Genomic DNA, 12,110 nt, shown 5'->3' with positions numbered 1-12,110 from the left:
TCGTATAGTAAACAGGTCCTAAGGTGGTCTAGTATTTCAATTTACTTTTTTTTAAAATTTTGAATTTATTTTTTAAGAATAGAAAACAAATATTAATATCACAAATCTTGAGATAAAAGTAGAAAAACAAAATAAAATAAGATAAAAATGAAACAATTCATATCATTCGCAATTTTTTTATATGAAGTAACCCAATATTAAATTAGAGATTAGAACTAAAGTGTAGGCTTAACAAAAAACAAAACTGATGTGTAGGGTTCTTGTTCTTGCAAAGGCTAGGATTCTCGGGATTAAGTATTCCTTTGTTAAGTTATTTTTGTAAAAGAGTTACTTTTTCTTAAATAAGTGATCACTTTTAAATTTTTTTTCTATTTGTTATAACTTTTTTATAAAAAAAATGAGAATTTAAAAATAATATAAAAATTATTTCAAATAATTTTTTTTTAATAGTTTATCAACAAAATATTTTTTATAACAATTTAAAAAAAATTACTACAACAGAAAAACAATAAAATAATTTCTGTTTTTTTTTAAATCTCAAAATTATTTAATACCTAAATCATTCTTTTAGAATATATAACAAACAAGTCTTGAATTATACACTTTAATAAAATAACTTTATGAAAAGAACATCCCGCATGCATGGGAAAAGGTTTACATAAGGGACCCTTGTCCAGTTCAAACAAAATGAACCATAGGTTTTTCTTTATAATAAAATGAAACCATAGTGTAATTCAACAATGATATATATATAATGGCACTATATATTGCTATAGGGTCATCTAAATGATTATCCTTTTAACGGTTTACACTAGTGTTTCGATCCACATTGTAGAATTATAAGTATTAAACAGGCTAATACATTTGACATATATAATTAAAAGATATTAATTAAAAGATATTAAAAATGATGCTATAGGAGAGGACAAACTTAGATGAAAGACCTATAAAATATGTGACATATATAAAAAGATATGGAAAATGATGCTAGCACTAAATCTTAAAAAAATTGGGAGAATTTTTTTTCCTTCTAAAACCCAAATTATTATATAATTATTTAGTGAGTCAGGTAAACACACACTTTTCAATATGATTTTATTTTTTTTAATTATAAAAACTATTCTACATAAATTTGTGACACATGTTAAGTAGATAAAAATGGATTCAATATAATGTAAAAAATCTGGTCATATAAAAAGAGAAACTCATTTACTTGCACTAATAATTTAAAAAACATTACTCATATTTGAATGATCTTTTACCATTTATATATGTATATATATTTAGAAAATAATTTGATATACATGACAAAATGTATATGGAAGGATCAAGTTCCTTCAGAAGTAACTTTGACCTGAATAATTATTTAGTTTAATAATTTATTATAAACATTAAAATTAACCAATGAAACTATTGATTATTATTATATTATATAAATGATCAAACATAGAAAGTTAAAACTTTTATACAAAGTTAATAAATGTAGCATTGCTATGAATTTAATCTTGAAATGTATTTTCTTTTAAATAGAAAATAAGATATTCTCTCACATTGATTACATGCCTTGCCATGACCAATGATGATGGTGAAACTCTCTAGTTAACTTCACCCAACACAGCTGAACCTAACACACTCAACTTTTTCTCTCTCTCGGTAAAGTGCTTCTGACAACCGTTGGATTTTGATCGAAAGGTCAATAGTTATTTCAAATAACAAGGTAGGAACAACAAAAACATCCTAGATTCCTATCTGGGGTTCGGTTTCTCTCATCAACCAACTTCAAATTCTTCCCTTTCTTCTCTTCTCTCTTCAAATTTACATTCAAGGCTTCCACCCAGGTAAACTTCAACTCAAAAAACTTTATCAATTTTCATTTTTTTCTTCTTCATCATATGCATAATTAATACATGATTGAAGAAAATCATTGTATCTTTAATTGATTTGGTTTGATTGATTCTTTGTTATATTTGTGATTTTAGCTGAAAAAATCATGGAATCAGATAGTAGTACTGTGTCTTCTATGATCACGATGGATGAAGATTTGCATCCTCATCAGTTTTCTTCTTCAACTTCTAAACTACATAGCAATGGTACTCCAACTTCTACAAGTGTTCATGAGCTTCTTGAATGCCCTGTTTGTACCAATTCAATGTACCCTCCTATTCATCAGGTTTGTTTTTTGTTTTGTTTTCCCTTTTTGCTTCATGGGTTGGATTGCATCAAAAGTACTACCTTTTTTCCTTGTTTTGTTTTTTGTTTTTTTTAAGGTATGATTGTAGGGGAAAGTGTGGAATTGTGTTTGGGAAATTTTGGGTTAGATTTTGTTATGTGGATCTTGTGTTTTGCTTGAATTTTGGTTTTGAATGATTTGGGTTTATGTTTAGTACTAGAAGCGTTTGGAATAAGAATAAGGGTGTCCATGATTTAAAAAATGTGTTTTTGATAAAAAAAAAAAATTGAATTGTGTCTAATCATGAGTTTCTTCTTTTTTGGAACTTATTTACTTAAGGTAAAGTTCTATATGATTAACCAACTTGGTCTACACTAGTGGTAAATGTTTGGGTCGCTTAACCATTTGGTCGAGGATTCGATCCCTGACTACTGCTCATAGAAAACATATGTTGGGAGAGGTAAATCCGTAAATTGATATCGGTTATCTTGAGGAATTAGTCGCTGCAGTTGCACACGGGGATACCTGGCTTACAAAAAAAAAATTATGTATAGTTTGGGATATATGAAATTGGCAGTGTTTGTGAGGATAGCAATAGCTTAGTTGTTTTTCCTATTTATCTTGCTCTGCAGAATTTTATATACACTTTGATTTTCCTACCTAGGGTGTGGTGCTATTTGGATATTTTGGAAGATAAACATTAAATGTTTTTAATGGCTAAGCAATACAGTTATTGGACTATACACTTCAAAAGGATTAAAAAATTGGACACAACAGTTATGAGGCTATATAATTTATGAACTTCCCTATAAGGATTGAGAAATTTAATCAATGCCTTACTACTTGATTGTGAGAGGAATCAATACCGCGTTTTTCTGAATAGGGTTGTCTAGTACATGTTTGGTTTCACGGTGGAATTGGTAAAATCAATGTGTGGGCCACCATGATTTTCCAAAAGCTATAGAAGAGTGTAGCTTCTGCAATGCATTAAGAGTTTCTAAGTTATGCTTAGGATTAACTTATTGATAATTTGATCCTATTGAATAGGCCATAAAACCTGACATATATAACTAGGAAGTTTAATCATAAAATTTGAGTAAGTGACAATTTCTATGCATTCTTTATAGAAAATGCCACAAGTATTCATATATATCCAAGTGAGATGAGACTGAGAGTGAAACATCTAGAGTTGTTGGATTCTTGTTGAACTTTTTCTTTGGTGTTGAAGCCTATATTGAAACTTTGTCTTACTCTTGGTCACAGGGTTTGAGTTGACCCCAGAAAACTTTCATCAGTGCTATTTGACAATTTCTTAAAAACAATTTTAACTTTTGTTTTTGCAGTGCCATAATGGGCATACCCTATGTTCAACTTGTAAGACAAGGGTACACAACAGGTGCCCGACTTGCAGACAGGAGCTCGGTGATATTCGCTGTTTAGCATTGGAGAAGATAGCAGAATCACTTGAACTTCCTTGCAGATATACCTCTGTCGGGTGTCCGGAGATATTTCCATATTACAGCAAACTGAAACATGAGTCGATTTGTAACTTCAGACCTTACAACTGTCCGTATGCTGGGTCGGACTGTTCTGTTGTCGGGGATATTCCACACCTTGTTGCTCATTTAAGGGACGACCATAGAGTTGATATGCATTCTGGATGCACTTTTAATCATCGTTATGTCAAGTCAAATCCGATGGAAGTAGAAAATGCTACATGGATGTTAACAGTAAGTATAATACTACTTTTGAATAAAAAAAGGAAACAAAAATGACATAAGATTTTAGGTTAGTGAGGCATAATGAAACTATATGCTTAATCAGAATTTGGGTATGTATCTAGCTCAACCACAAAAGCTAGCTCATAGGTGAGGAATGCTGAGGCCTCATAGTGACTAATTTGCCAAATTTCTATTTAGTGTGAGACTCTCAACTGAACACACATTCGTCACACTCAGATCTAGACATCTGAAGCGTGGACAAATATTGGTGGTCCAATAGCAAAGATCTTAACATTTCCTCTCCTTATCATGTTCTAACCTTTCCCCCACCCTCACAAGAAAAAACCAATGCCTTGGTGTCATATTCTAGGAAGCACTGACACAGATACAAATACCGAACATGGTACCGACAATTTGAAAAAATAGAAGTGGTTGTATGAAATTACTTGTGTCAATATCTTGTCAGTGTCAGAGATTTGGACATGCCTTCAAGCTAAAGTTACACAGGCCATATTCATTACCATGCATTTGCAGCAGAGTTTGGTTGATTTAATGCACAAGCACATATCACCAACTTACACTTATTGTTTTCTCATCTCATCCAAACTGATACAGTGATACAATATACTGTTTTAATGTTTCTGTTAGGTCTTCCACTGTTTTGGACAATATTTTTGTCTCCATTTTGAAGCCTTTCAACTTGGAATGGCTCCAGTTTACATGGCATTCCTCCGTTTCATGGGCGACGAAAGAGACGCCAGAAGCTACAGCTACAGTCTCGAGGTAGGAGGAAACGGGCGCAAACTAATCTATGAGGGCAGTCCAAGGAGCATTAGAGATAGTCACAAGAAAGTCAGAGATAGTCATGACGGCCTCATTGTGTACCGCAACATGGCACTTTTCTTCTCGGGCGGAGATAGGAAAGAGTTGAAGTTGCGCGTAACGGGAAGGATATGGAAAGAACAGCAAAACCCTGAAGGTGGTGTGTGCATACCAAACTTGTGTAGCTAAATTGTTTTGTTTGCATCTTTTCCCTCCATATATATAAGCTATGTAGGGTTGAATTGATGTTCTTACAAGTTGTTGATAATTTTGGAAAGTAATTACATTAAACTTACTGAATGGTGATGTTGTTTTCATCTAACAAAATAACATATTCCTCTCACTTTTCTAACCAACACACTTGTCAAATCTTTGTTCCCAAGTGTATCATATGCCGAATTCCTTCAACAGTTTTCTTCTTCTGCTCACAAGCGTTTAAATTTTGCATTGTTGTTAATTTGCATTTTTCTGTATGGAATAAACTTGTTTACATCCTTTCCATGATCATGTTTAGATAAATAACTTAATTAAATGTCTATACCATAAAAGTTTATCATGTAAGTGTTTATGTATAAATTATTTCTATAACAAAATATAAAACAAAGTCAAACTATTTTCATTAGTTATCCTTAATAGTTTATGAAAATAACCTGAAAACTGAAAAATGTCACAAATTGTTTATATAAGTCTTCTCATTCATGCCCCTGGGTGTTTATGTCTGAAAACTCAAATAGATAGTTTCGAACACAGACAATAACTTGCTTGTCATTTTGTTTCAAATAATGTGCATTTTACTGTCTTTAACATCCACAATTATAGTTGACACATTTGTCAAAAAGAAATAATAGTTGACACATGTTCGTTGCTCTACATTTTTGTGTGGATATTCTAGTGAAAAGTTTGATTTGAGACTCACTGTCTTACACAATTGCATCCAGTTGTAAGTAGTTGTCTCAATGATGATTCCACTTTATAAGAAAAAAATCACAAAGAGTACATACAACATGCTGAAATAAAAGTATCACAGTGTTTGACAAAAAAAATTATTATTTTACATATTATAACCATTTACTATTTTTTAAATGATTTTTTTTCCAATAATTTTTTTTCTTAAATAACTAAATCGAGATAAAATAAATTTGAAAGATTTAAGTTAGAATTAATTTAATCTTAAAGGATTATAGATGTATTTTTGATATATTTTTAAGAAAAATGTCAAGTTAATTGTAGACGACTTTGAACGTGATACCTTTGAATTTGATTCTTTGATTGTAAAGTGCAGAAAACTTATTTGGTTACTTTGTTTAAACTTTCCAGTGGAGTTCATTAAAAGAAAAACAAACATGATTGCAACCAGCTAGCTAAGGTGGTCATTTTGATTGCGTTTACTTAAGTTTTTGTCGATATGGTGACTGATATTGAACACTTGATTTTTTGATGAAATGTATTTAGACTTTCTCTGTATTTTATTTATTTATTTTTAATTATTTCATAGAATTTTATTATTGCAAAAGAAAAGTTATATTAAGTTTTTTTTCAGAGGTAAAAAATACAAAATAATGGGCTTGAGTTAATGCCCACTGGAAAGTAACACATTTGGAACAGAAAAAGAAAAAAATTGACAAAAAAAATGTAAAAATTTAAATTAATAAAAAGGAAAAAAAATCGACATTTCTTACTCCTATGAACTGCAAACGGCCTTCTCTCTGTTAAGTGTTTTGGGACTGTTATAGCAGAAATACTTATATCAAATCAGTACTTATATATATTTATTTATTTATTTTAATAGAAGATAAAATAAAATAAAATTATTTCAAAAATTTTATATTAGAAAATTTGTAAAAGAAAGTTGAAAAGGGTTTACATGTTGGAGTGATTAGTCTCATGTTGATTATAAATAAATTAAATATAAAAAATAGATTTTAGCATTTATTAAAGTCTCGTGTACTATTTGATCCGTTGTAGTTTCTGTAATTCCTAATTTTTCAACAATCAATATATCACAAATTATTTTTATAAATTATCTTAAATAGTTTTACAAATATTAATTATAGTAAATAATTTCAAATAAGTTAATCTAAACTAGTTATAAAATGTTGTAGTTTTATAATTGATTAATAATGGGTAGACATAGAAGTCCGAGATCATGTCAAGAATACGAAACAAAATTCAAATAGTACTAAATTAGTACCATATTTATAGAATATATTTTCCAAACTTGGATCAACATGTATGATTGATTGCACGACAGTTGAACAGGATACCTCCAATCCAAACTAAGTCAATGTGTGAACTTGGCCCTCATTCAACTTTTCATCAAATAAATAAACCACTTGCTTGCACCATAATTTTTATTTAATTATAACACATCGTTTATCTTATTTTTCATTAAAATTCTTATGTTTTAAAAAATATAAAAGAATATTCTTTTTTTATTTAGATTTTTAGAGTTGTTGTTATGAATATTTAAGGTTTAAAATGAAGATCCTTAAAAAATTTGTTTTTTTTAATAAATAAATTACTTGGAGAACAAATAAATAGAAAATTGTGACATTAATGCTAATGCACTGCCACGTCAACATTTTCAGTAGACATCACCGATTTTTAAATTTAAATAGATGATTATTCACTTTTGTATTTAAATTTTATTTCATTGATTAAAAAAAGGACGAAAGAAAAAAGAAAGTGAAAAAAGGAGATAACTAATAAAAAATAAGTTTATTATTTAATTATTTAGTATAAGAAAAATAAAAATAAATGATGATACAAAAAAAATATATTTATAAAATAACATATTTCCTTAAATAAAATTAAACAAAAAATAGATATGATAAAAAAAAAAGTTAAAATAAGTATTTTGGTACAATCAATGAAAAATTATAAGTTATAAAAACAAAAATAAAGAAAGTAAATATATAAAATAAATTTCATAACAATCAAATAAAATATTTCAATCTAATAAACTAAATATTATATGTTTTTCTCTTTTAATATGCTGATTTTTTGTTAATTGAAATAAAATATTAATTTTTATTATTTTAATTACATCTAAATATATTTTAAAAATATTTATGTCATCTTATAAATACATACATTTTTTCATTTTTTATTACGACTCAAGTGTATTTTACATTGCATCTAATAAAAATTGACATTTTTAACACATAAATTTAAAATATTTTAATTAAATTAAAATTAAGAAAATCTAATTAGATTGTAATTTTGTAATTTGTCATTTGTCTCGCATCCATATTTTGCAATCTAGTCTACTAACACACCTCCACTTTCTTTCCGAATTTCGTTTTATATTGTTTTGCATCAAAAATGATTTTTTGATGCAAAAAATGTTAAAACATATACAAATTCTTCATCTCATTGATCATGTTATATCTGCTAAATTAATTTGCAAAAATCTCTATATGTTTTTTTTTTCTTAGTCAGTGAACTTCATAAAGGAAAAAAAAATGTTGCTAAACGATCATTCAACTTTTGGTATAGCTTCTTTTTGTTTTTTTTTTAATTATTGAATGATGACTATTTTATTTATTATTTTTTAAATTTTTATTTCAATGAAATATATTTAGTCGATGTGTTAAATTTGATTATTTTTATTAGATGACAATGTAAAATGACTTTACAATATTAGAGCATTTAGATTACTTTTTTTTTTTTTATATTAAACAGCTAGATAATTTTTTTCTATTTTTTTTTTCTCTTTTAACTTTCTTTACTTTTTTTCAATATCTTTTTTTTATCAACTAAATGAAGTATAAAACATAAAAGACTAAGTCGTCCCCATTTAATTTTTCTCAAAGATTAAATTGACTAATTGAGTCTTACAGTTTTTGTCAAGTATTAAATAAATATTCACTTTAATTTTTTTTAATTATTTTAAAATTAAAAAATTAAAATATTATTAGGTTGACCATAAACAATGTGAGGATCTGTGTGAGTATATTTTGCTTCTATATCTTTATTATTTGAGATTCTCCATTCTAACGTACATTAAAATTTATATACTAAAATGTAATAAAAACGATTAATTCTTATTATTATTTTTTATTTATTAGAGTCGGAGAAAAAACAGGAGAAAGTTGTTAACAAAATATAATGAAATTGTTTATTTATCTTCAAATTAGGATGAAGTTGTTTAAATAATATACATTGTTGTATTTTTTTTACTAAATGTATGTTGTTTGATTTTATTAATATAATTTTGTTATTTTATTTATTAAATTAATAATTATTTATTTGTTAGAAAAATAAATAAAAAATTTGACGACAAAAAAAATTATCGTTCAAACAAACATAAGACAAAGATGCGATCTCAAAATAAAAATATATTTTAATATATAAATTTTAATGTAAAATATAATAGAGAGTTTAAAAAGATGATAGAAAAACAAAATATCCTCAATATAAAACATTGTTTTAAACCCTTAAATGTATTTTCTTTTTACAAAACCTTAAAATGTAAAATAAATAAAGAGGATTAATAAAATAAATAAAACATTTGTCAAAAAAAAAAGAAAATTAGAATAAAAATAATAATAATGGGCTTGAGCCCAGCCGCAAAGTAACATACTTAAAAACGAAAGAATTGTTACTCCACAAAGCAGACGTAATAAGAAAAAGGAAAAAAGCGAACGCCATTTTAGAGTGACAGTCACCGGGTAAGCTTCTTTTAATCCCTTTTGCTTACTCTCATCACTCACTCACTCTCCTTTAATATTATTATTATTATTATTATTATTTGAGTAAATTCTCAATTTACGACTGCAAGAGTAATTTAGTTTTTAAATTTACCAAATATCAAATACTCTTTAATTTTTTTTAAAAGAATCAATTCTATTATTAATTTCATCAAAGAAAAATATAAAATCATTATAATTACGGTGCTAAATTTGGAAGAAAAAAAATGATTTTCATTGTGGAATTGGGAAAATCGTTAGCTTTTGCAACATGACTGCGATTGTGTTAATTTCACCGCAAAAATCAAATTTTAACGAACTGGATAAACCTAAAGAGACTAAAATACTGATTTACTCATTATTATTAATCTCTCATATTATCATATGATGATATATTGTTCTCAATATTTATCACTATCAAACTTTTTACACTATAAAACCATTTCAATCAATAGTATATATTAATTTTAGGATAATTTTGATTAAAGTAAAATATTTTTGATGATATAACGATTTTATTTGATTAATAGTGTTAAAATTATTTGCAATAATCCAATTATTATAGGTAAAATTTGCTTTATCTCATTTCAATTAAATTTGGTAATTAGTATAATTTATGCTTTAACTAATGTGTTTGCTTTGGACTATACTCTATTGTGTATGCAGTAATTGAAGCAGTATAAGATTAATTAATTGTAATGGATAGAAGATGTGGAAACCAGATATTTAAATCCATATTGAAGTGCAGTTGCTCTGATTCAGACTCTATGTCACATGATGATGCCAAGAAGAATATGAATCAAAACTCAGATAGTACTCAGAGTTGTAATGTGATTTCAAAGCTTCTGCTTCCAAAAGATTTGATGTTTGATATCTTCAGTTTCATTCCTCTTAATTGTCTGCTTAAGTATGCAAGGTATGTTTGCAAATCTTGGGCTGCTATTATTAGCAGTTCTGAGTTTGCTGAAGTGTATGAACTTCACCGTGCACGATTTAAACCTGGTCTTTATGTTGAAAATTGCATTGAACAAAGTAGTTCTTATTTCATGGATATTAATGGTGTGAATGGCCAATTTGAAATGATTGATTTTGGAACACCTTCAAAAATGGGAAATGTAATCAGTACTTGTGATGGCATATTGCTGCTTACGAATATTTGTAGGCAAATTATCATTGCAAACCCCATCCTCAAGTGCTGGCTTAGAATTCCTCCTATTCCCAATTCTCAGAAACCTGTAGTAATTTCTCTGCAATGTACTATTGCACGTGTTCCTCGCACTGGCAAATTCAAGTTGTTCTTTATAGACATCCTTGAGGTTTCGGGTGCTGATTGGTATGTTTTCTATGTGCTAAGAATTGGAATAGATAACTCATGGAAAGAGATAGCTAGAAAAGAAGCTCCTGATGAGTGGTGTTTTTTATGGAAACCACTTTATAGTGGAGACAATGATCTTTACTGGATAACATTTGATGAAGTGATTGTGATGGATGTTGACAAGGAAATTATTATACGAGAATGTCCACTTCCCTTTACGTCGATGTTTAGTGGTCCACTTTCAATGCTTTTATGGATGGGAAATCGCCTTTCTTGCATTAAGAATAAAGGTTTTTCTACAACGTATCAAATCTTCATTTTGGATTTTGATACAGGAAATTGGTCTCTTTATCACGAAATGGGACCTTTTGATTATGCTGCTGCTTGCGGCCGTGAGCTTAAAATTATGACTGTGGAATTTCGTTTGTGGATCGACGATCAAATTATATTTCAAGTAGCTTTATGTGAAACAGGTAAAAGGATAAATTTTAGTTACAATATCAAGACCAGACAATTGACAAAGATCGAGGGCATTGCTGAGGGTTATTTTGAGGTATGGCTACACACTAACAGTTTGGTTTCATTGCCAAGTACTCCAACATAGCTATGTATTTTGGTATAATATATGTAGTTCTCCCTCTGTTCCTACTTATAAACAAAAATGAGTCGATAAAAATTGATGTATTTGATCTAAAATTTAGATTAAATACATCAAATTTTGTTGATCCTTGTTATAAATAAGCACAGAGGGAGTAGTATTATTTATATTTAATTATGTATATGTTAGTTATGACCAAAATGAAGGTGAAGTTTTAAGGGGTTTTTTTAATTTATTTCCTTATCAAAGTTGGATTAAGAAACATTTGTTGGGTATTTTTTTAGTTAGTCTTTCTTTTATTGACAAACAACGACTAACTTGAAATTGAGACAAATTTTGTGCTGTTTGTTGCTTTTCTTATCCTCGAAAGACACATTTTATTTAAATTGTACCAACAAATACGGTTTGAAGTTGATACCCTATCATGGATACATTACAACTATTCACTAATAGATATGTATATGTGAAAAGAAAAAACATTTGAGACTACTACCGATCAATAATATTTATATATATATAAATGATTCAACCTATTACCAGGAGGGAGTTCACTATAGATCTGTGGGTACCCGAGATTGATTATATTTATAGCATGGACTTTGCATCATAGGTATATTTACTAACATGGATGAGCATACAAACTAAATTCTGACTGTAGATTTTCCTTTACAATTATTATGTAAGTCAAAATAAGTGTGAATTATAAGTGAAATTTTATATGTTGATTGTATATAATGCGGAATGTTGGTTGCATATATTGGTTTTTAAATATCTTCATAGAAGAATAGAATCA

The 12,110-nt window shown here is 28.0% G+C and overlaps 2 protein-coding genes across 2 annotated transcripts; both read left to right on the top strand.

Moving 5' to 3' along the window:
• The first annotated feature begins 1,586 nt into the window (after window positions 1–1,586).
• Window positions 1,587–5,069, top strand: LOC101493695 (E3 ubiquitin-protein ligase SINAT3-like). Its single transcript, NM_001364732.1, has 4 exons — window positions 1,587–1,838; window positions 1,980–2,170; window positions 3,514–3,900; window positions 4,540–5,069. Exons 2-4 carry the CDS (start codon window positions 1,991–1,993, stop codon window positions 4,900–4,902), a joined length of 930 nt encoding a protein of 309 aa, NP_001351661.1. The 5' UTR covers window positions 1,587–1,838; window positions 1,980–1,990; the 3' UTR covers window positions 4,903–5,069.
• Window positions 5,070–9,299: 4,230 nt separating this feature from the next.
• Window positions 9,300–11,663, top strand: LOC101494013 (uncharacterized). Its single transcript, XM_004510610.4, has 2 exons — window positions 9,300–9,386; window positions 10,071–11,663. The coding sequence occupies exon 2, from the start codon at window positions 10,103–10,105 to the stop codon at window positions 11,321–11,323; it is 1,221 nt and encodes a 406-aa protein (XP_004510667.1). The 5' UTR covers window positions 9,300–9,386; window positions 10,071–10,102; the 3' UTR covers window positions 11,324–11,663.
• Window positions 11,664–12,110: the final 447 nt, after the last annotated feature.

This window comes from Cicer arietinum, chromosome 7, assembly GCF_000331145.2.
Source record: "Cicer arietinum cultivar CDC Frontier isolate Library 1 chromosome 7, Cicar.CDCFrontier_v2.0, whole genome shotgun sequence".
Taxonomy (NCBI): Eukaryota; Viridiplantae; Streptophyta; class Magnoliopsida; order Fabales; family Fabaceae; genus Cicer; species Cicer arietinum.
This window is presented reverse-complemented; position numbering and strand designations above follow the sequence as displayed.

Bases quoted from the DNA above. Each gene is read 5' to 3' on its own strand.
- LOC101493695 (NM_001364732.1), top strand. From the start codon at position 1,991: ATGGAATCAGATAGTAGTACTGTGTCTTCTATGATCACGATGGATGAA. The intron at 2,171-3,513 runs GTTTGTTTTTTG...TTGTTTTTGCAG, and splicing joins TGTACCCTCCTATTCATCAG to TGCCATAATGGGCATACCCT. The intron at 3,901-4,539 runs GTAAGTATAATA...TGTTTCTGTTAG, and splicing joins ATGCTACATGGATGTTAACA to GTCTTCCACTGTTTTGGACA.
- LOC101494013 (XM_004510610.4), top strand. From the start codon at position 10,103: ATGGATAGAAGATGTGGAAACCAGATATTTAAATCCATATTGAAGTGC.